Source organism: Engystomops pustulosus, chromosome 2 (assembly GCF_040894005.1).
Source record: "Engystomops pustulosus chromosome 2, aEngPut4.maternal, whole genome shotgun sequence".
Taxonomy (NCBI): domain Eukaryota; kingdom Metazoa; phylum Chordata; class Amphibia; order Anura; family Leptodactylidae; genus Engystomops; species Engystomops pustulosus.
In genome coordinates, this window is record NC_092412.1 from 197535179 (window position 1) to 197558012 (window position 22834).

Below are 22834 nucleotides of genomic sequence, written 5' to 3' on the forward strand. Positions count from 1 at the left end.
TATTTTAAAATTGTAACCCTAGCCAGAATTTTTTTGGTCTCTGTGACAATTGGATTTTAAAAATGTTGGGTTGTCATAAGAACCAGGAGTAACAATAACGCTCAATAACTGACACCTTTGATAACCGTTATAGCTCTTTATTGTAGCCTAGGGCAAAAGTACAGTAAATTACCAATATCCAGAGGTTTGTTTGTAACAAGGGGTCATCTGTCAAGTGTTCTTAAGTAGGGGACCGCCCTTTATGATTAAAGGCATGGTTCCATTCACTTTTAAAAGTATATAAAAGTATACCTGGCTCCCTGCCAGCAAATTGCATCAAAACATAACAATAGTTTTTCACCCATTCATGGAAGATCAGTCAAGACAACAAGCAAATAAGTTGCTATTTCCAGTGCTGTGATGTGCCGTCACAGCACACCCCTCAATAACATACCGTAGGGGAAAAAATATCAAGGATTTACTCATACACAGCCACTACACTGAAACTAGAACAAACCACCTTACATGGCTGCCACCCCGCACTCTAGGCTCGTTCCCATGTGGGACATGTGCATTCTGTAAATATATGCCCAAAATGAGAGAATTCTCAGACTCTGATAATAATCGCTTGTATCAAATTAGACACTACATTAACTGTAGGACATCTGGTGTCATTTATATGGCACAATGCCCATGCCCAAAACTATACGTAGGTAAGACAGTACAGGAGTTGAGGAAGAGGTTGTCCTCACACCTGAGTACAGTCAGGACAAATAAGGATACACCCCTGTCTAGACATATGAGGTCTGTACATAAGGGAGACCTTGGAAAACTACGCTTTTGGGGCATCGATTGCCTACGGACGGGCGTTAGACGTGGAGATCTGGACCGTAGACTCCTACAAACAGAAGCCAAATGGATCTACAAGTTGGGAACCCTTAGCCCTAAGGGATTAAATGAAGGCTTTAACTATGCGTCCTTTCTGTAGTTTCCACTCTGCTTCCACTAGTTACGTAAAGCGTTACTCTCACCTAACTTGACCCGCCATGACCTAGCTACCAGAGGATTGAATCAGCATTGAAATTAAGGAAAATCTTCATCATTAGGACCTAACAAAAACCAGGCACTCCTGTTTACATCAGTCATCTACTTCTGTCACTTGTATATATATACTTTTTATCTTTTGTGAATATATGAACAGAGGCCACTCTATTCACTGTACTGTCCCCAGCCCGTAAACGGGTCAAAGAATTGTCCCCTGTGACAAAAACATACATACTTCGACCCGAGACCCAAGCTCTTTTTGGGAGAAGCAAATGATCACCACAACCTGGCCCTCTCCATCATACTTCACTAGCGGAGACTTAAAAGAATATACAGTCCCATAGTGGAAATATATTATGTGAGACATGGGCTAAGTCCAAGGAGACATTGATTGAACCCATAGACACATATACTCACCGTGCGATCGTGACTCCATATGGTCCATCTTCAAAGTCCCCGGGCACGCGCAGAGAGTTGCTCGTGAAATGCACAGAGTACTCGGACATGCGCAGTGAATCCATCGGACTGGTCGAGTTCACACTAAGTCTTCAGACATGCGCTGTAGGATTTCCCATGAACAGACACCTCTGGCCGTAAGTTCACGGACATGCGCGAATAATTAGGCAAATGACGCCACGTCACAGTCCAAAGGGGATTGGTAACTTGAACCAAGCCTACCTCTCACTGATTGGACACCGTTTGCAGTCTCCACCATGACGTATACTCAGAAAATTTATAAAGAGTAGAATGATAGGAAGTGCCGCTTCACAGCCCCGGTACCCCTGAGGAAGCCACATGCCTGTGGCGAAACATGTCGGGGGGGCGTCTGTGTGAATGTTTTTAGCATCATCAGTTCTTTCTGGCAGCTTTAAAATTTACGTTTGAATGTGTGTTTTTGCAGTGAGTGCTCAGCTATTAGGGCAAGTGTATAGGAATACTCCCTTCCCTCCTCCCCTTAGCACACCTAGTCCGCATGTCAGGATAGACAGGCACTCAACTAGCTCCTGCATGGTGCGATCTTTGAAGGGGAAGAGGCTATGTGGGATAAGGTCCACACACCCATCGAGCACTAACCCTGCCCCGTGGCTACCACAGTGATCACATTGGAGAGCCATACGGAGCAGCACGATAGCCACACAAATACCGTGGGGCATTTTAACTGCTATATGCCCCTAAACACACCGCCTTCAGTAAGAACTGTGTGAGAAATTTTAAACATTTATCTTGGTTTTTTGGGTGGTCCATTTTTAAGCACCGAATTAAAAGTTAAGTTTTATTGACCAATGGGTACAAAGGTCCTAATGGACAAATTTTCTGTTATGTGAATCGACTTTTCTAAGTACCCAGTCAACCACTTATCAGCGTGTATAAAACCCCAGATACATCCTGTAAGGGTTAAGCTTGGCTGTTTCCTCTGGGTTCTGTTAGAATAAGTTGGCTACATGCTGGCATCGCTACACATAAATGTTCTTCCACTTTAGGAAAGTATTGTTATTGTTAGATTTCACCTAGAAGAATGTTTAGTATATTACCTCATAAAACAAGGATGGGTAGAGATTTCTGCTTTTTATATGTCCTTATGGATGCACTTAAAGTGATTGATTTGAAGTAAATAATTATTTTGTAATGTCCTCTTTAACGCTTTAAGGACCTCGCCCTTTTTTGTTTTTTCATTTGCATTTTTCACTCCCCACAATCAAAAACCTTTTTTTTTCTTTTCACACATAAAGAGCTGACGGCTTGTTTTCTGCATAACAAATTGCACTTAATAGTGATGGTATTGAATATTCCATGCCGTGTACTGGGAAGCAGGAAAAAAATTCCAAATGCAGTGAGATTCTTGTGGGCTTGGAATTTACACCTTTCACTGTCTACTTTATTCATTGGGTCAGTGTGATCAAGGGATACCAAATTTGTATAGGTTTAAAGGAAACCTACCACTTACAATGGCAGGGGTAAGCTGTAAGTACCGAGCACCAGCTCAGGGTGAGCTGGTGCGCGCGCCTACATAGGAAACAGCGGAGATGTTGCGCGCGCATGGTCGCGCGCAGCGCCGAAGCCTCTCCTGCTCTAAAGTTTAAAAAGTGTTAAAACCGCGATACCGCGGTTTATAACACTAACGAAAGTAAGTACCGGCACCAGCTCACCCTGAGCTGGTGCTCGGTACTTACAGCTTACCCCTGCCATTTTAAATGGCAGGTTTCCTTTAATAATGTTTTCATACATCTACACAAATTCAAAACTTGTGTAGATTTTTTTTTAATTTTACCATCTTCTCGCGCTTATAACTTTTTTATACTTTGGTATATGAAGCTGTGGGTGACTTTTGATGAAGTTTTCAATGCTATCATTTTTAGAACTGTATGACCTTTTGATCACTTTTTATTGATTTTTTTTATATTTTTCAAAATGGCAAAAAAGTGCTATTTTCCGTTACGGAGTTAAACACACTGAAAAAACCTTAGTATATTTTGATAGATCGGTATTTTAGGATGTGTCTATACCTAATGTGTTTGTGATTTTTACTGTTTATTTATATTTATATCAGTTCTAGGGAAAGGGGGGGTGATTTGAATTTTTAGGTTTTTTTATTATAATTTTTATACTTTTTATACTATATTATTTTTCAGACTCCTATCATATGCTGCCATACTACAGTATAACATTATATGGGGATTTTCATGCTCATACATTACAATGTGCAATTAGCACATAGTAATGAATGGGTTAAATCCAGACAGCCGCGGGTCTTACGAAGACCCGAGGCTGTCATGGCAACAAATCGCCGCTCCCGGATGATGTCATGGGGATCGACGATCTCCAACAAGCTCGGGTGCCCCCCATCTCTTTGAAGCCGCTGGCGGCTTTGCTGATGGTGATAGCGGGTGTTACTGGTAAGTCTTTGATGCGATATGCAGCATAGACTTACTGGCTATAGAGAGGGCGCAGAAGGTTCAAAACCTTCGTTCTTTTTAAATTGATATATTAGTTTAAAGACCCCTAAAGTTAATGTTTATATATATATTAAGTGGGGTTATATATTCTACATAGAATACAGAAGATAATCTTCCACAGATCTCATCTATTATAATTCTGGGGTTATCCATAGCGGAAAGGTTTTGAAATTTTGGAGGCCCACTTAAAAAAGGACTTGGGCTTTAGCCAGTTATCTAACAGACACAGAAAAGTGTGGAGTAGAAAGAAGAACATGCCTAAGCTACTATGACACATAAGTGCCATGTGGGAGATTTATCAGACGTTTCTGTGAACAGAACAGTTCTTTTTGCTTATGGCAAAAGCTTTCCTTTTCCCACTGCTGTTTTTAAAATTAAAGCTGAGCACTAACTGGTTAACCATGGGCAACTAGAACAGTTTACCTCAGATATTTAATTGTATTTATGTATATGTCAGAACACGCAAATTGCTGTGAATGGGATCAGGTTTAAGACTTGCGTGCATGAAAACCACACCCAGAGCTGCCTGTGATTGACAGCTCCCTTTCAAGATCTTTCCTTGGAAAAGTTGGGTGTGAGTTTGAGCTTCTTTTGTCTGCAGCTGTGGCTTGAGTGATGGATGACTGAACCAGTGTCATGGAGGCAGTATCCATTGTTCCCTCTATATTTTGACTAGATCCTTGAGAAGGTTCTGGTTATTACAGTCATTATCCTTGCCTTTTCTTGTGCTATCGCCATCTTGGTTTTGACCTGGTTCTGTCCAACTCTGCTTTATACTTTTAGACTAGTGTGAACACTGGTCTATCTCTGATCTCCTGTTACCTATTTGCTCCACCATCCAGGAGATGTCAAACAAAGTAAGTCTTCCAAGGCACATTGTAGGGTCACTCAGGGACCCTCAAGGACAGTAATGTTCCTGATAGCAGGTTCGCCCTTGTCCTGCCTGTAGGCAGAGCCTTAGCCCGCAGGAACATCACAGGAGAGTTTGCTGCCACTTATCTAGTGTGACAGCTAGCGCCAAGTCTGGTTGTGGTTGCGCTGTTGGTGGACAGGTTTGGGACAATAAATCTCAGGTCGAAGAAAAGTTTATGGCAGAAGGATAGAGAAAGTGCTGTAATGTTTTTTGCCTTTTCTATATTCCATCATATCCACACCGCTGTGTTAAGGCAGCATTTATTTAGTATGCTCAACTCTCGCTCCATACAAAATCATTCAATGTAATGTGTCTTCAGGTTAAAGGGGTATTCCAGGAATCAGCATAATTCTTACACAAATGGGTCCTTAAAATATTAGCTAATATGTAATTAGTATTTATTTAAAGTTGTGCTTCCCTTAGCAGAAAATTCTGTGGACATATACTTTATGCATCAGACACAGCATTTATAGCATTAAAAGTTCACATTCCCGGAATACCCGTATAATGAAGCTACAGTACATGCTTGCTTGATATCGGTCAATAAGCTCAACTTTACTTTTGACAAAAGAAGGGTCTAAAAAAGTAAAGCTGGGCAAAGAAGGCCCCAGCAAAAACATCCCAAATTCAGATAGTAAATTGCAGAAACAAGACAGGATGTATATGAATTGTAACAAATCCTTTATTAAATGAAAAAAATACATAAAAACACTTAAAAGGCACTGAATGTGCTGTGGTCCAGCAACCAACCCTGATCTCAATGCAAAATGAGAAGTGAATATGATGTACATATCAGGCCATGAAACCTGGTTTGGCACAAGACTAACAACAGTCAAAAATAACCTTAATAAATGTGCATACATATGAATACAAGTAGCTTGGCCATGAAGAAAATGATAAGAATATTTACCTAAAGTGCATAGTGCAGTCAGGGAGGGTGCTGGAGGAAAGATGCCCAACTTTACTATAACTAATTTCACAAAGAGAACAGAGCTTGTTAAGTAGGTATGATCACAAAAAACCTGACATAAAATTTCACAATCCTTGCAATTTCATAAGACAAGTTATATCCCATAGGTAAAAAGAAAATGTGTGTAACAGTAAGACTATATATACATTTTGTTAATGCTCTCCTTAGTAAAAGATATGTCAAGTGGATTCCCAATGTATCTTTACAACAGAGGGTTAGGAAATTCTCCTGTTCAACCCACTCCCCCTGAAATCTGTGACTTTCTATATCGCGCCACGTCAGTTAAAATGCGCCAAATTCATTATTTGCTTAAACTATCTTTCACAATACTGAACTGAATTGCTAATTTTTGTTTAGGTGAATGTTTTGGTGAAAAATAACTCCAGTCTCCACCATGCATAGAAATAGGAGAAAAACCACTACCAAATTAATCAAGACCAATTGCTCCTTAGGGGGACATGTGCACCAAAAAAAAAAAAAAAAGATTTTGCGATAAACGCAAATGATGAATTCAGATAAAACAAAAAAGGAATTGAGCATACACAACCAAGCCAAAGACAAATTGTAATGATGAATTCCCCCCTGTGTCTCCAATAGAAACAAACGTTTTTTTAAATACAATTTTATGCTTTGGACCTGGATGTAAGATAATGCAATATATCTAATGCCCTCAACTTGATATGATGATTACATCTACGTAGATACTATAAATCTTTTAGGTAAGGAACATAGACTAATTATATAGGATTTATGTTGTACTAAAATTTGTTAAAAACAGATACTTTTGCTTGCTTTCATAGCTACATTGATTTTTGCATCTAACATCTGTTCTTCAAGTGCATGCATTTTATTATGATTTTACAATACATATGACAAAACCAAAATTGATTAAATTGAAGTCATAAATAACTATACACAGATGTTGTGGATTCTCTTGGCAAAATTCAGCACCAAGAATTGGACAGCACTATCAAGCACACTGCGCAATGTACAAGAGAAAACTGCGGTCCATTGATGCACACATTGGGGCACATTTACTTACAGGGTCTCCGGAGTTCACTGAAAGTGCATTGTCCGTCTATAATACAGCATGTGGCGATTCACTATGATTGTGCGCCTGAAATCATGAATGTGTCGCTTCCCCGGTCAGGTCCGACAGGGTCCGACCACTTTTTTGTGGTGCATCTTTAACATAGGGAGTGCGACAACTATTTGAAAGTTAAATATCATGCTCTGTCCGAATCAGTCAGACCGACCAATGGCACGTCCCCTAATTTTGTGAGCGCAGCTATGCCACAAAAGGGTCTCGTGCACCACAACCCAAGTGCAGACACTTCTTAAATACCTGTGCAAGCCATTTAATCCCCGAAAAAGGTGCACAGTCTGACTAAAGTGCGCTCCGCGACCCTAAGTAAATAAGTTCCATTATGATGTGATATATTTGAAGAACAAATTAGATTTGCCCAAGACTGACTATATATGTGTAAAAGGTCAGATTTTGTTTCCATTAATGCATTCAATATTTAAAGGAGAGGTTTGACTTAACTCTTCTCGAACCGCCCGCTGACGTTTAAAGTCCAGAGGTCCAGAGTCTGAAGAGACGTCTTTAGATGCGGGAGCAGGGCCCTACGGAGAAGGGAGGGGAGGGGGAGGTGTTGAGGGCTTGCATAATTAGCAGCCCTTAGCACCAGATATTTCATCCCTGCGCTCTGTGCTGTCTGTCATAACTTTCTTTTCCAGGTGTTCCCAGGGTGTCAAGACTGGTGATAGACAGCACCAGGATCAATTGCTTTTAATGTTATATATATATATTGAGACCATTACCAGCAATGTAAGCTATAAAGTGGCTCTAAAGCTCCCATATTTATCTATAAAGTGCACCCTGCTGGGACTACCGGGAACCTGTGGTGCACCAGCAAGTAACTGTGTACAGGTGCCAATCCACAGTCCTACAAAGCAGCTTCACAGTCCTTTTACTTACCTGCAGAGTGCTCCATGTTGGGACTACCTGCTATCTGTGGTGCACCCATAAAAAGAAGTGTTTTTACACCACTTGTAAAAACAGGTACATATCTAGAAATATTCATTGAGAATATACATGGTACAAAGAGTTTTTTTATGTTATAGATGGTGTATATACATTTAGATATTACTTGTAAGTGTGAATAAATTTGTGACCAACTATATACTATATACAGAGAGCATTGTATCTTTACAACCTAAATTTGTGGCGGAATATGATTTATAACCTTTTATTTTATTTTAGGCCCAAAAAGATGATTCCTGGTACACTCCTCTAAGGCAAAACACAATATAAAAAAAGCTGACAACAGCATTAGTCTGTGCTACAAATCATCCCCTAGCTTTCTCCATCACATCTAAAGAAATAATTCAATTAGGGAGGAAACAATAGAATAATTCAGAAACAAAAATAGTTACACAAATAAGAGGTGAAAGTTTCCTAATTAAATCCTCAGCTAAAGAATTAGACCATGTAGCCCTACAGAGTATTGTCCAAGCGCGGATTTATAATCTAAACCAGCAGTTTACTTAATGAAAAGTCCAATCTAACAACGAGGCACAATAATTAGTTTTGTCATAAACATTCCAGCTGCTTCCAGTAAAAGATTAAACTTTTTTTGAAACTGAGCTCAAATACAAAATGCTAAATTATATCCTACAAAATCCCCTGTATAATATAGACGAGCATTGCTATGATAGCAATTAAGGATTACATTTGTAATGCTTGAATCTAAGCAATTAAAATGTGGTTTCGAGGTTTCCCCAAAATCCCCTATGCAATTTAAAAATTAAATAATTCCAAGAGAAGGATGTGGCCATAGATACATATTCCACTGATTATACCCAAACAATAAAGGACAAGCAAACCTCTAGTTGCTGATTTGTGGGATGTGCTGTGTATTGAGTTACAGACAATGTACTTTATGATTTAGGTTGCAAGGCTGGAATTTTGCATTTGGTATATATTTCCTTAATTTTACATCTAGTAATATATTCTCCTATAATGTGATGTATTTTAGGAATTTATTAATAGCGGACTTCAGACAGAAGTTTGGGTTTGGCGTTGGGCTCACCAACCCACCCCCTTTCCCACACCATTAACACCTGAGGCCTGCCTGTCTCTACTAATTAATACAATTAGTCACACAAATTAGATTAGGATCAACCAAACCCAATTATTTTGGTAGAACCAGCCTATGTAGGAAGAAAAAAAACAATCAGGCGTATTTGATTTCAGAATCCATCTTATTCCATCATGTAGACTTGTAGAACAAGTTAGACAAACATCATTAGATATAACAAGAAACTGGCTCAACAAACTTCCCTCCTTCAGGCTAAACCAGCCAAATCACAAAAAATCCACTCTAAATTCCACTCTATTTCATGAAAATAAATATATACATGTGCAATACCTCTGCCAATATGTAGGCAAGGGAGTGCTTGTGAATAAGGCCCTTTATCTGTAGGATCCCTCTAAAGGAGTCTGATCAACTCACTTTTAGGGTAATACAGTTATTGGAAGGTAATTAGCAGTGGTAGACCCTGCCTGTACAGCAAGGGTTAACAGGGTATGTGTTTTAATTTACTGTCATCCAATTGTAGTCCTATCTGTAAACTGGAGTGTGATTGGAGAGTGAGCCACCACCTGACCAGGGAATATCAAAACCCCTGGACAGGAAGGGGCAAGTCATCTTAGTCCCCAGCTCTTGATAGAAGAGCATCTCTCTAGGCCCAGCTCTCACCACATGAGGAGCTCCTAGGCCTCAGATCTGAATATATAGCACATGCTATACTGTATATATGAAAGTTATATATTTATGTAATAACTGGACAAAGACAATGGGAAGGATTTAGCATAAGCTGAGCTCTGATTGGTTTCCATGGACAACTAATACAGTTTTACCTCAGAAACTTGATGATAAACCTCCTAAAATGAGTCCTATTGTTGAGCCCCCCAAACTGCTTACCTTTTCCTGCCTGCTTACTGGGTCCACCTTAAACAGTGGTTGTAAGTGGGCATTATTCCCCCCTTACACCATAGTGCAACATGACCGATAACACAAACACACAAGTATGGTAAACTATCTTGAGTTACAACAGAGATTGTGACACAACCCCCCCCCCAAAAAAAAAGGTACAAAAATTGTAGATGTAGATACAGAAGAGAAGTCTAAACAGCCAAAAAAAGAAAAGCAGACACAAGCAAAAGAATGAAGCTAGGTAAGAATAAAACCACCACTGGACTAGCTGTAAGCAGGACTAATATGTGATCTCAAAGCCCTGGGCTCCAGGATGATTAGGCCTGTGCTCAGAGATTCAGAGAGCACAGAGCAGTATGAAGCTGTCAATCATCAAGGGTTAACACTGCAGGAACAGGTGTAGGTGCTGAAACAATCAAAGTAGCACAGCAAGTAAGCGAAACATGTGTACACAAACAGTAGCACACTGACATGCAAAGGTAAACTCAGTGGGGGAGGTGTAGAAATGTACAGTTCAGAGTACAACTAGACACTTCTCTGCTGCACCAGATTAATCATTGTGTCTGATGTTGGAAGATAGATAGATCGTTATTAGAGATGAGCGAACACTAAAATGCTCGGGTACTCGTTATTCGAGACGAACTTTTCCCGATGCTCGAGTGCTCGTCTCGAATAACGAACCCCATTGAAGTCAATGGGAGACTCGAGCATTTTTCAAGGGGACCAAGGCTCTGCACAGGGAAGCTTGGCCAAACACCTGGGAACCTCAGAAAAGGATGGAAACACCACGGAAATGGACAGGAAACAGCAGGGGCAGCATGCATGGATGCCTCTGAGGCTGCATAATCGCACCATTATGCCAAAATTATGGCCAACAGCATGGCCATGACAGAGTGACAGAATGAAGCTAGATAGCATCTAAAACATCCAATAATTGACCCTGACACTATAGGGGACGGCATGCAGAGGCAGCGGCAGCAGCGGCAGGCTAGAGAGTGGCATGGCGACATACCCTAAATGGACTCAGGCTTCAAACCAATGGGTGGCAGAGAGGAACCAAAGGAGGTGAGCAAGAAGCGCTCAAATAATATCGGTACATGATAAAAGTTTGCCAGTATATTTTGTGGATTACACAGCAGGGTGGCGACAAAGTTAACATGGAAGCCATGAAAACAACCCAAAATTCTGCCTGACACAGCTCGTTTGATAAGGGGACCATGTATGGAGGCAGTGAACTAGTAGTAGATTAAAGGTGCTGCAGTTAAAACTATGTTAGTTGGATCTTGGCATGGAGCTGGCGCTCCGCTGCCAGGCGAGCTTTCGCCAATCCAAGCCCCTGTCTATAGGCTACTCCCCAAACAGCACTTCTAAGAACCTTTTGTATAAGATCAAGTGTAGTAGCGTTCTTATAAGTTTAGGATATGGCGGGTGAGGGGAATGTAAACAGATGCGCAAGAAGCGCTGAAATAATATCCCTAAATGGTAAAAGTTTGCAAGTATATTTTGGGGATTACACAGCAGGGTGGCGACAAAGTTAACAACTTTGATGTGGAATGCCCTGTAATAGCTCTTGGGCGGTGTGCCTTTTATCGCCTAGGCTCAGCAGTTTCAGCACCGCCTGCTGTCGCTTAGCGATGGCACTGCTGCTGTGCCTAGAGCTACCGACTGATGGCGCCATGCCCACGGATGGTAATTCGGAGGAGGAGGAGGTGGAGGAGGGGTGGGAGGAGGTATAGTAGGCCTTTGAGACCTGGACCGAGGTAGGCCCCGCAATTCTCTGCGTCGGCAGTATATGACCAGCCCCAGGGTCAGACTCGGTCCCAGCCTGCACCAAGTTAAGTGTAGTAGCGTTCTTATAAGTTTGGGATATGGCGGGTGAGGGGAATGTAAACAGATGCGCAAGAAGCGCATGATGCGCATGGAGCTGGCGTTCCGCTGCCAGGCGAGCTTTCGCCAATCCAAGCCCCTGTCTCTAGGCTACTCCCCAAACAGCACTTCTAAGAACCTTTTGTATAAGATCAAGTGTAGTAGCGTTCTTATAAGTTTAGGATATGCCGGGTGAGGGGAATGTAAACAGATGCGCAAGAAGCGCTGAAATAATATCCCTAAATGGTAAAAGTTTGCCAGTATATTTTGTGGATAACACAGCAGGGTGGCGACAAAGTTAACAACTTTGATGTGGAATCCATGAAAACAACCCAAATTTCTGCCTGACACACCTCGTTTGATAAAGGGACGATGTATGGAGGCAGCTATATGGACGACTTTTGGAGGTAGCAATGGAGACAACGTGTGGAGGCTGCTATGGAGACAATTTAATTTGGATAGTGCCTGTATGTGGCAGTCCCAAACATTTTTCAAACCAGAGGAGCAGGTAGGTGGCCCTCCAGTAAAATGGGATAGATTGAGTGCCTGTATGTGGCAGTCCCAAAAATGTTTCAAACCAGAGGAGCAGGTAGGTGGCCCTCCAGTAAAATGGAATAGATTGAGTGCCTGTATGTGGCAGTCCCAAAAATTGTTCAAACCAGAGGAGCAGGTAGGTGGCCCTGCAGTAAAATGGAATAGATTGAGTGCCTGTATGTGGCAGTCCCAAAAATTGTTCAAACCAGAGGAGCAGGTAGGTGGCCCTGCAGTAAAATGGAATAGATTGAGTGCCTGTATGTGGCAGTCCCAAAAATGTTTCAAACCAGAGGAGCAGGTAGGTGGCCCTCCAGTAAAATGGAATAGATTGAGTGCCTGTATGTGGCAGTCCCAAAAATTGTTCAAACCAGAGGAGCAGGTAGGTGGCCCTGCAGTAAAATGGAATAGATTGAGTGCCTGTATGTGGCAGTCCCAAAAATGTTTCAAACCAGAGGAGCAGGTAGGTGGCCCTCCAGTAAAATGGAATAGATTGAGTGCCTGTATGTGGCAGTCCCAAAAATTTTTTAAAACAGAGGACCGGGTAGGTGGCCCTCCAGAAAAATGGAATAGATTGAGTGCCTGTATGTGGCACTCACAAAAATTGTTTCAAACAGAGGACCGGGTAGGTGGCCCTCCAGAAAAATTAAATGCATGAAGTACTATAGCAAGAGCCAGTGGGCCCTGTCAAAAAATAGCCATTTTCCTCTGCTTTACTGTACAAAGAGGAGGAGAAGGAGGAAAATGAGGAGGAGGAGGAGGAGGAGTGGATCAATTATTCAGGTTGAGCTTCCTTCACCTGGTGGAGATTGGAAATTCTGAGAAATCCAGCCTTTATTCATTTTAATAAGCGTCAGCCTGTCAGCGCTGTCAGTCGACAGGCGTGTACGCTTATCGGTGATGATGCCACCAGCTGCACTGAAAACCCGCTCGGACAAGACGCTAGCGGCAGGGCAGGCAAGAACCTCCAAGGCGTACAGCGCCAGTTCGTGCCACATGTCCAGCTTTGAAACCCAGTAGTTGTAGGGAGCTGTGTGATCATTTAGGACGATGGTATGGTCAGCTACGTACTCCCTCACCATCTTTCTGTAAAGATCAGCCCTACTCTGCCGAGACTGGGGACAGGTGACAGTGTCTTGCTGGGGTGACATAAAGCTGGCAAAAGCCTTGTAAAGCGTACCCTTGCCAGTGCTGGACAAGCTGCCTGCTCGCCTACTCTCCCTCGCTACTTGTCCCGCAGAACTACGCACTCTGCCGCTAGCGCTGTCAGAAGGGAAATACTGTTTCAGCTTGTGCACCAGGGCCTGCTGGTATTCATGCATTCTCACACTCCTTTCCTCTCCAGGGATGAGAGTGGGAAGATTTTGCTTGTACCGTGGGTCCAGGAGAGTGAACACCCAGTAATCGGTGCTGGAATAAATTCTTTGAACGCGAGGGTCACGGGATAGGCAGCCTAGCATGAAATCTGCCATATGCGCCAGAGTACCAACGCGTAAGAATTCACTCCCCTCACTGGCCTGACTGTCCATTTCCTCCTCCTCCAACTCCTCCAACTCCTCTTCTTCTGCCCATACACGCTGAACAGTGAAGGACTCAACAATGGTCCCCTCTTGTGTCTCGCCAACATTCTCCTCCTCTTCCTCCTCATCCTCCTCCACCTCCACCTCCTCCGATATGCGCTGAGAAACAGACCTCAGGGTGCTTTGGCTATCAACAAGGGAATATTCTTCCCCCGTCTCTTGTGACGAGCGCAAAGCTTCCGACTTCATGCTGACCAGAGAGTTTTTCAACAGGCCAAGCAGCGGGATGGTGAGGCTGATGATGGCGGCATCGCCACTGACCATCTGTGTTGACTCCTCAAAGTTACTCAGCACCTGACAGATATCAGACATCCACGTCCACTCCTCATTGTAGACTTGAGGAAGCTGACTGACCTGACTACCAGTTCTGGTGGAAGTTGACATCTGGCAGTCTACAATCGCTCTGCGCTGCTGGTAAACTCTGGATAACATGGTCAGTGTTGAATTCCACCTCGTGGGCACGTCGCACAACAGTCGGTGAGCGGGCAGTTGGAGGCGGCGCTGCGCTGCCCTGAGAGTGGCAGCATCTGGGCTGGACTTCCTGAAATGCGCACAGATGCGGCGCACCTTCGTGAGCAAATCAGACAGATTGGGGTATGTCTTGAGGAAACGCTGCACTATCAGATTTAACACATGGGCCAGGCATGGCACATGTGTCAGTCTGCCGAGTTGCAGAGCCGCCACCAGGTTACGGCCGTTGTCACACACAACCATTCCCGGCTTGAGGTTCAGCGGTGCCAGCCACAGATCAGTCTGCGCCGTGATGCCCTGTAATAGCTCTTGGGCGGTGTGCCTTTTGTCGCCTAGGCTCAGCAGTTTGAGCACCGCCTGCTGTCGCTTAGCGACGGCACTGCTGCTGTGCCTAGAGCTACCGACTGATGGCGCCGTGCCCACGGATGGTAGTTCGGAGGAGGAGGTGGAGGAGGGGTGGGAGGAGGAGGAGGCATAGTAGGCCTGAAACACCTGGACCGAGGTAGGCCCCGCAATCCTCGGCGTCGGCAGTATATGAGCAGCCCCAGGGTCAGACACGGTCCCAGCCTCCACCAAGTTAACCCAATGTGCCGTCAGCGATATATAGTGGCCCTGCCCGGCAGCACTCGTCCACGTGTCCGTGGTCAGGTGGACCTTGTCAGAAACGGCGTTGGTCAGGGCACGGATGATGTTGTCTGACACGTGCTGGTGCAGGGCTGGGACGGCACATCGGGAAAAGTAGTGGCGGCTGGGGACCGAATACCGAGGGGCGGCCGCCGCCATGAGGTTGCGAAAGGCCTCGGTCTCTACTAGCCTATAGGGCAGCATCTCCAGGCTAAGCAATCTGGAGATGTGCACATTAAGGGCTTGGGCGTGCGGGTGGGTTGCACTATATTTGCGTTTCCGCTCCAGCGTCTGGGGTATGGAGAGCTGAACGCTGGTGGATGCTGTGGAGGATCGTGGAGGCGACGATGGGGTTTTTGTGCCAGGGTCCTGGGCAGGGGGCTGACTAGCAGCTGACACAGGGGAAGGAGCAGTGGTGTGCACGGCCGGAGGTGAACGGGCTTGTTGCCACTGAGTGGGGTGCTTAGCATTCATATGCCTGCGCATACTGGTGGTAGTTAAGCTAGTAGTGGTGGAACCCCTGCTGAGCCTGGTTTGGCAAATGTTGCACACCACAGTCCGTCGGTCATCCGGTGTTTCCTTAAAGAACCTCCACACTTCTGAAGATCTAGCCCTCGCCGCAAGAGCCCTCACCACGGGAGCTTCACTAGTTGACAGTGGCGCTGATGCACCAGCTCTGGCCCTGCCTCTCCGTCTGGCCCCACCACTGCCTCTTCCAACCTGTTCAGGTCGAGGACTCTCCTCCGTCTCAGAAGCACTGTGTTCACCCGGCCTCTCAACCCAGCTTGGGTCTGTCACCTCATCATCCTCCGATCCCTCAGTCTGCTCCCCCCTCGGACTTCCTGCCCTGACAACAACTTCCCCACTGTCTGACAACCGTGTCTCCTCATCGTCGGACACCTCTTTACACACTTCCACTACGTCAAGAAGGTCATCATCACCCACAGACTGTGACTGGTGGAAAACCTGGGCATCGGAAAATTGCTCAGCAGCAACCGGACAAGTGGTTTGTGACTGTGGGAAGGGTCCAAAAAACAGTTCCTCAGAGTATGCCGGTTCAAATGCCAAATTTTCCTGGGAGGGGGCAGACTGGGGGGGAGGAGGCTGAGGTGCAGGAGCTGGAGGAGTGGGGATTTCGGTGACATGGGTGGACTGCGTGGAAGACTGACTGGTGGTGGACAAATTGCTCGAAGCATTGTCAGCAATCCACGACATCACCTGTTCGCACTGTTCTGGCCTCAACAGTGCTCTACCACGAGTCCCAGTAACTTCAGACATGAACCTAGGGAGTGTAGCTCTGCGGCGTTCCCCTGCTCCCTCATCAGCAGGTGGTGTCTCACCCCGCCCAGGACCACGGCCTCTGACCCCTGCAGTAGTTGGACGCCCACGTCCCCGCCCTCGTCCTCTACCCCTAGCCCTCGGGTTAAACATTTTTAAAATGAGAGTTATAACTTTTTTTTTTTTTTACTTCTTTTTGTTTTTTTTGGTGTTTTTTTGTGTGTTTTTTTTTTTTTTGTGTTTTTTGTTTTTTTTTGAGTTTTTAAAACCAAACAATCCTATCCTATTGCTATGGCTATTTTCTAGCCAAGTATCAAAGGAAGCACACTACTATGCCAGATGAGATGACACTGAGTTATTGCCTAATAGAAATCCAACCCCTACTGAATTTTGCCACTTCGGCCTTTGCTATGGATATGTGCGCCACTAAGCGCAGAACACAGCGGTCGCAAGTCTCACTACAAATTGCTCAGAATTGGCAAGTACATGCACTGCAGAAACTACAGCCACCAGCAGATCAACCAGAAATCAAATATATAGAACGCTACTGTAGGCTTCAAGAAGCTGTTTGTATTCTCCTATGGCTATTTTCTAGCCAAGTATCAAAGGAAGCACACTACTATGCCAGATGAGATGACACTGAGTTATTGCCTAATAGAAATCCAACCCCTACTGAATTTTGCCACTTCGGCCTTTGCTATGGATATGTGCGCCACTAAGCGCAGAACACAGCGGTCGCAAGTCTCACTACAAATTGCTCAGAATTGGCAAGTACATGCACTGCAGAAACTACAGCCACCAGCAGATCAACCAGAAATCAAATATATAGAACGCTACTGTAGGCTTCAAGAAGCTGTTTGTATTCTCCTATGGCTATTTTCTAGCCAAGTATCAAAGGAAGCACACTACTATGCCAGATGAGATGACACTGAGTTATTGCCTAATAGAAATCCAACCCCTACTGAATTTTGCCACTTCGGCCTTTGCTATGGATATGTGCGCCACTAAGCGCAGAACACAGCGGTCGCAAGTCTCACTACAAATTGCTCAGAATTGGCAAGTACATGCACTGCAGAAACTACAGCCACCAGCAGATCAACCAGAAATCAAATATATAGAACGCTACTGTAGGCTTCAAGAAGCTGTTTGTATTCTCCTATGGCTATTTTCTAGCCAAGTATCAAAGGAAGCACACTACTATGCCAGATGAGATGACACTGAGTTATTGCCTAATAGAAATCCAACCCCTACTGAATTTTGCCACTTCGGCCTTTGCTATGGATATGTGCGCCACTAAGCGCAGAACACAGCGGTCGCAAGTCTCACTACAAATTGCTCAGAATTGGCAAGTACATGCACTGCAGAAACTACAGCCACCAGCAGATCAACCAGAAATCAAATATATAGAACGCTACTGTAGGCTTCAAGAAGCTGTTTGTATTCTCCTATGGCTATTTTCTAGCCAAGTATCAAAGGAAGCACACTACTATGCCAGATGAGATGACACTGAGTTATTGCCTAATAGAAATCCAACCCCTACTGAATTTTCCCACTTCGGTCTTTGCTATGGATATGTGTGCCACTAAGAGCTAAACACAACGGTAGCAAGTCCCCCTGCTAATTCCTCACAAAATGGTAAAAGATGCAAATTAAAATAAAAAAAGTAGAACGTTATTGTAGCCCTAAGAAGGGCTGTTGGGTTCTTTGAGAATCACTCCTGCCTAACAGTAAGCTAATAGAACACCCTAACGCTTTCCCTGACCAGCAGCAGCTCTCTCCCTAGCGGCATCCAGAGACAGAATGATCCGAGCAGCGCGGCCAGCGGCTAGTCTATCCCAGGGTCACCTGATCTGGCCAGCCAACCACTGCTATCGACGTGTAAGGGTACCACGTCATGCTGGGTGGAGTGCAGAGTCTCCTGGCTTGTGATTGGCTCTGTTTCTGGCCGCCAAAAAGCAAAACGGCGGGAGCTGCCATTTTCTCGAGCGGGCGAAGTATTCGTCCGAGTAACGAGCAGTTTCGAGTACCCTAATGCTCGACCGAGCATCAAGCTCGGACGAGCATGTTCGCTCATCTCTAATCGTTATACTTCCCCCAAAGCCTTCACAGCCACACAAAACGAACCAAGGATGACCATATATAGACAGCCGTGTATATATATCCTGACATGTGTAAAATAGAAGTATCTTAAGCTCATTTCATAAACTGCAAATATTCTAAAGACCATTATAAAAATATAAATAAAATCATTTTAAAGAACACTGATCAAAATTAGAGAACACTAAGATCCCCCCCACTTGTACCACGATCATTGCTGGTGGGTGCCAGTGGAATTGAAAATACTGCGGCTTCCCAAAATGTCGGGGGCCTCGCTTTAATGCCGCTGGCATGCAGCTTGTGTGCGTGGAGCTTGTAAAGCATTTTCTAATTCTTGTACATTAATATCGTACTTTAGGAGATATTTGTTTTGCAAAGCGCTACGGAATTTGATGGCGCTATATAAAGAAAGATTATTATTATTTGTCTTAATAAAAGATTCTTTGGTGGTATTTGTTAGATTCATACAGGATAATTGTCTGTCTGTGTATGAAATCCAAGGCATCTGGAGGTTACATGGAGATTTTATAAAGCCTGGTACATGAGGCTTTTAACAGAAGGCAACATTACATTAGTTCCTATTGATAGTTACACAGCAGTTATTGTAGGCTTGTTCTATAGGAAAAAGTAGAATGTTTTAAATTTTTATTCCTATTTTTTATTTTTTTAATGATTACTTGAGTCTGATATGTACACAAGTGGATAGAATATATTAGCACCAATGAAACCTGAGTTGCTGAACATCTTTTCTTCAATGTAAGGCTTTATAGATATAAAAATTCTTTGACATGATAAATCCAGTTAATGTATATTTTTGCTCTTTTTATCTATATTTTCCGCTCTTAATGGGGATGAGATAATAGGGCGATTCTCAATTTTCCATTTGACTATTTATTTTAATGACATGCTCTATTTTTTTATAAGATACTATTTCCTGTAACATTTTCCACTGATAAGACTTTCATGTACAAATAGAAATGACAGCGGATAGATATGAAAAATATTTGATTTATTGGAAGTCAACACTAATATCGAGTCTTATTAAATGCAAAGAGGGTTTCACAATAAAAGCCATTCACATATGAATTTGCTTTGTAAGCTGTGTTTGTACAGGGACACCAGGTGGTCGGCTTCCCATTATTTTCTGCTATTCAATATTTGGTCTGAATTCTGTATCCTGTATGTTGCTTTCTTGGTGCTATTTTACATGGTTTGTTAGCATCATGGACAAAATATTTATGTTTCACGCAATGAATTAGTATGTACTACAAAATCAGGTACATCTTATTGTAAGAAGCAATTTTGAGAAGGAAAAATAATGTGGTTATTATAATTTTCTAAAGTTGTTGAATTATAAGCACTTCCCTGTAATAGAATATTGGAGGCAATTACTGGGATTCCTTGTCTGTGCTGGGGGGAACAAAGAGATGGAAAAAATTAAGGAAGTGAAGGGTGGAATATTTTTGCCCATCTTCTATGATTTGTGTACCCAAAGTAGTTTCTAGATAATTTATCTATCAGGGCAAATTCTACAAAGTACCCACCAGGTATTTACTAGGTGTTGATAAGAACTGTGCGCTGGTCCTTTACATGTCAGATTCTCTGGTTACAATATTGCTAAATAACTAGACTATAGTATTTGTAAACACTGGAAGTAGTGTATAATGTATCAGGACAGGGGCAGACACAGCAGAGGGCCCTTGTGCAAGAATTGAGTAAAGGCATCTGCTTTTTTAAAGGGAACCTGTTAACAGATTTTCACTAATAAACCTAATGACAGGTTCCTATAGCAGTATACTAACAATTACCCTTACTGTTTTTTTTGCTAAAAAAATTTATACTTTTTATTCCCTGAAAGTGAGTGTGTAAGCCTACCTGGCACCCTGCCAGAAGGAGCAGGGAGTCATAAAGGGTGTGTGTTTTTCATGTGTCACTCAATGTGTAACTCAGCCTCAGCATCTCTCTTATCCATCCCTCCTTTTGGCTGACATTATGCTCTGCTCTCCCAAAGGGAGGGGGGAATGAGGGTGATGCCGGACACATGGGCAGAGTCACAACACACAGTAATTCACCCCTTATGACTTGCTGTTTCTTCTGGTAAGGCAGATTTACAAAGTTTGTTTTCTGGTGATAAAATGTATGCATTTTTAGTTAGCATGGTGGGATGGGAATACACTAATTAACCACCATATACAGGAGCCATTGTCTGCTGCTGCTGTGGCAGTTGGAAGCTGAGCCGTGATTGGTTGCTATTCTGCAATAGGTCAGCTTTGATTGGTTACTATAGGCAATGAGTATAAGACACTTATGTGTGAGGTAAGATGGATAAAGACAGACAGGCTGTGGCAAGGACTGACTGGCTGTGACAGGGACTAACAGACAGACTGTGACAGGTTTAATAGTGAAAATCTGCATGGCAGTTTCCCTTTAAAGGAAATCTACCATTGAAATCCATCATGATAAACCAGGAACACTTACTCATAGATCCAGGCACCATTAGTGTGATAATCATGGCCATCTTCCTTCTAAAATCAACATAGAAAATTATGCTAATTAGCTCGAAGTAAGCAACGATAATTTATTGCCAACACCTGGTGGGGATTAAAGTGTTTTTCCACAACAATTTGCAACTTTTTTTGTTACATTAAAAAAATATGGAATCATTTGGTAATTTAGGCAATAATGTAGAAAAAGGGAAATGGTGAACTTTAAAGGGTGGTTGTCTTGGGTGCAAAAAAATGCAAAATTAACACTGTGGCCAAAAGAGTTGTGAAAAGAAAGAACCAAAAAATTTTTTAGATATGCCACAGTATGTTGCAGAAAACCACAGTAAATAACCAGCTGTATCCACCAGGTGGCAATGTGAAGACTTTTATTTTAGGAATATTACAGAACAATGCATGCATTGTAATAATGTTTCTCAATGTATTGTATGCTATAAAGAGATTACTTAATGAATGATCAGCAATGTCCTAGCTGAAGTTGGACTTTCTTAACCCAGAACAAATGTATCCGAATACAAACAAGTGACTTGACCCCCTGACAACCAGTACCCAGGGCCCTTGATTCCACCACCGCCACCACTTTACATAGGGAAAAGCAGTGAATGTAGAATGAACTATAATTTGGAATTACTGTTAATATAACAGTATAATATACATTTTCATGCTTCATGGGAGTAATATGTATACGCAGAATCAAAATACACAACATTTGTAGTCTGTAACCATTAAGGCACATTAGTCTGCATAGGAGCTGTATACACAGTATGCTAAAATATCATATATTCTCAAGTTTTTTGGAATGTAAATATATTTCCTTGACTAAGCTGATAGAATGTAAAAGTTATCATTCATTTTATTATTCTTTTCTTTTCTGTAGATGGTACTGCTGGCCCGGTGTGAAGGACGCTGCAGTCAGACATCACGCTCGGACCCTCTTGTTTCCTTCAGCACAGTTTTAAAACAACCTTTTCGCTCCACGTGTCATTGTTGCCGGCCACAAACCTCTAAGCTGAAAGCAATAAGGCTTCGCTGTTCTGGAGGAATCCGGCTCACCGCCACATACCGCTATATTCTTTCTTGTCACTGTGAGGAATGTAATTCTTAGGGACACATTTAACAGACAACTGGATTGGGAATTGCAAAAGCCTAATGGACATCAAATTATGTGATTTATTTTTATTATGTGTTATTTGTGAATTAAATATAAAGTGATACAATACTATTGTCATACGGTGTGCAATGATAATGAAGTATTCTCTTATTTTAAGGATTTTCTGAGGCTGCATTACATTTCTGGTCCAGATTGAATATGTTTCGGTGTATGGACCATGCGCTCACTATCATTATTTTCTGTACAAACTATTCCTCTATGTCTTTTTAATCATTTCATTCCCAAATTTAATATTTTTGAAAATAATGGATGAACAATTGGAACTGGACTGTAGGTTGTGTGGAACAGAGCAGGTTGGCATACATTATTGGACTGGCACAAGCAATAAACGTATTCAAGAGTGGCATATGCACATTTCTTACATAATAAATATTTTTTTTTCTACAGGTTGTGAATCATAGTCAACCGTATTTTGTACTGGATGATTGTAATTGAAGTTAAAAATTCATCAGAACTAATAGAAAGAGTCATTCCAGGAGTCCCTTCTCAATAAGGAAAAATGGAGATTACATATAATGACTGTTATGCAGCATTAGGGAACAGGGTGGAAGGATAAGAAAGGCAGACAAGGACAGTAATCCCTAAGATTAGAACCCCTTACCAGCTATTCCTGCCTAATTGCCTAACCTACCCTAAGCAATAGGTGAATGTTCCCTTCCTGTGCCAAAGTGCAAACACCAAAAAGAAGTCGACAAGATATGGTTTTGAACCTATAGAACAAATGCAGTACAAAATTGGTAGGCAAATGGATAGTCAGAAAACAGACAGAGGGTCAAAGAATCCAAGATATAGTAGTCAAGATAGACACCATCTATTTCAAAATAAAACCATAGGAAGCAAGCCTTTTATAA

The 22834-nt window shown here is 42.8% G+C and overlaps 1 protein-coding gene across 11 annotated transcripts in view; it reads left to right on the top strand.

Annotated features, from left to right (window-relative positions):
• The window catches only part of NDP (norrin cystine knot growth factor NDP), a 75389-nt gene extending 53038 nt beyond the window's left edge, over nucleotides 1–22351 (top strand). For all 11 annotated transcript variants that reach the window (XM_072133147.1, XM_072133148.1, XM_072133139.1 and 8 more), the window contains one exon: nucleotides 21690–22351. In XM_072133147.1, the coding sequence (XP_071989248.1) occupies nucleotides 21690–21917 (228 nt within the window). In that variant the 3' untranslated portion in view covers nucleotides 21918–22351. The remainder of the gene's footprint in view (nucleotides 1–21689) is intronic.
• Nucleotides 22352–22834: the final 483 nt, after the last annotated feature.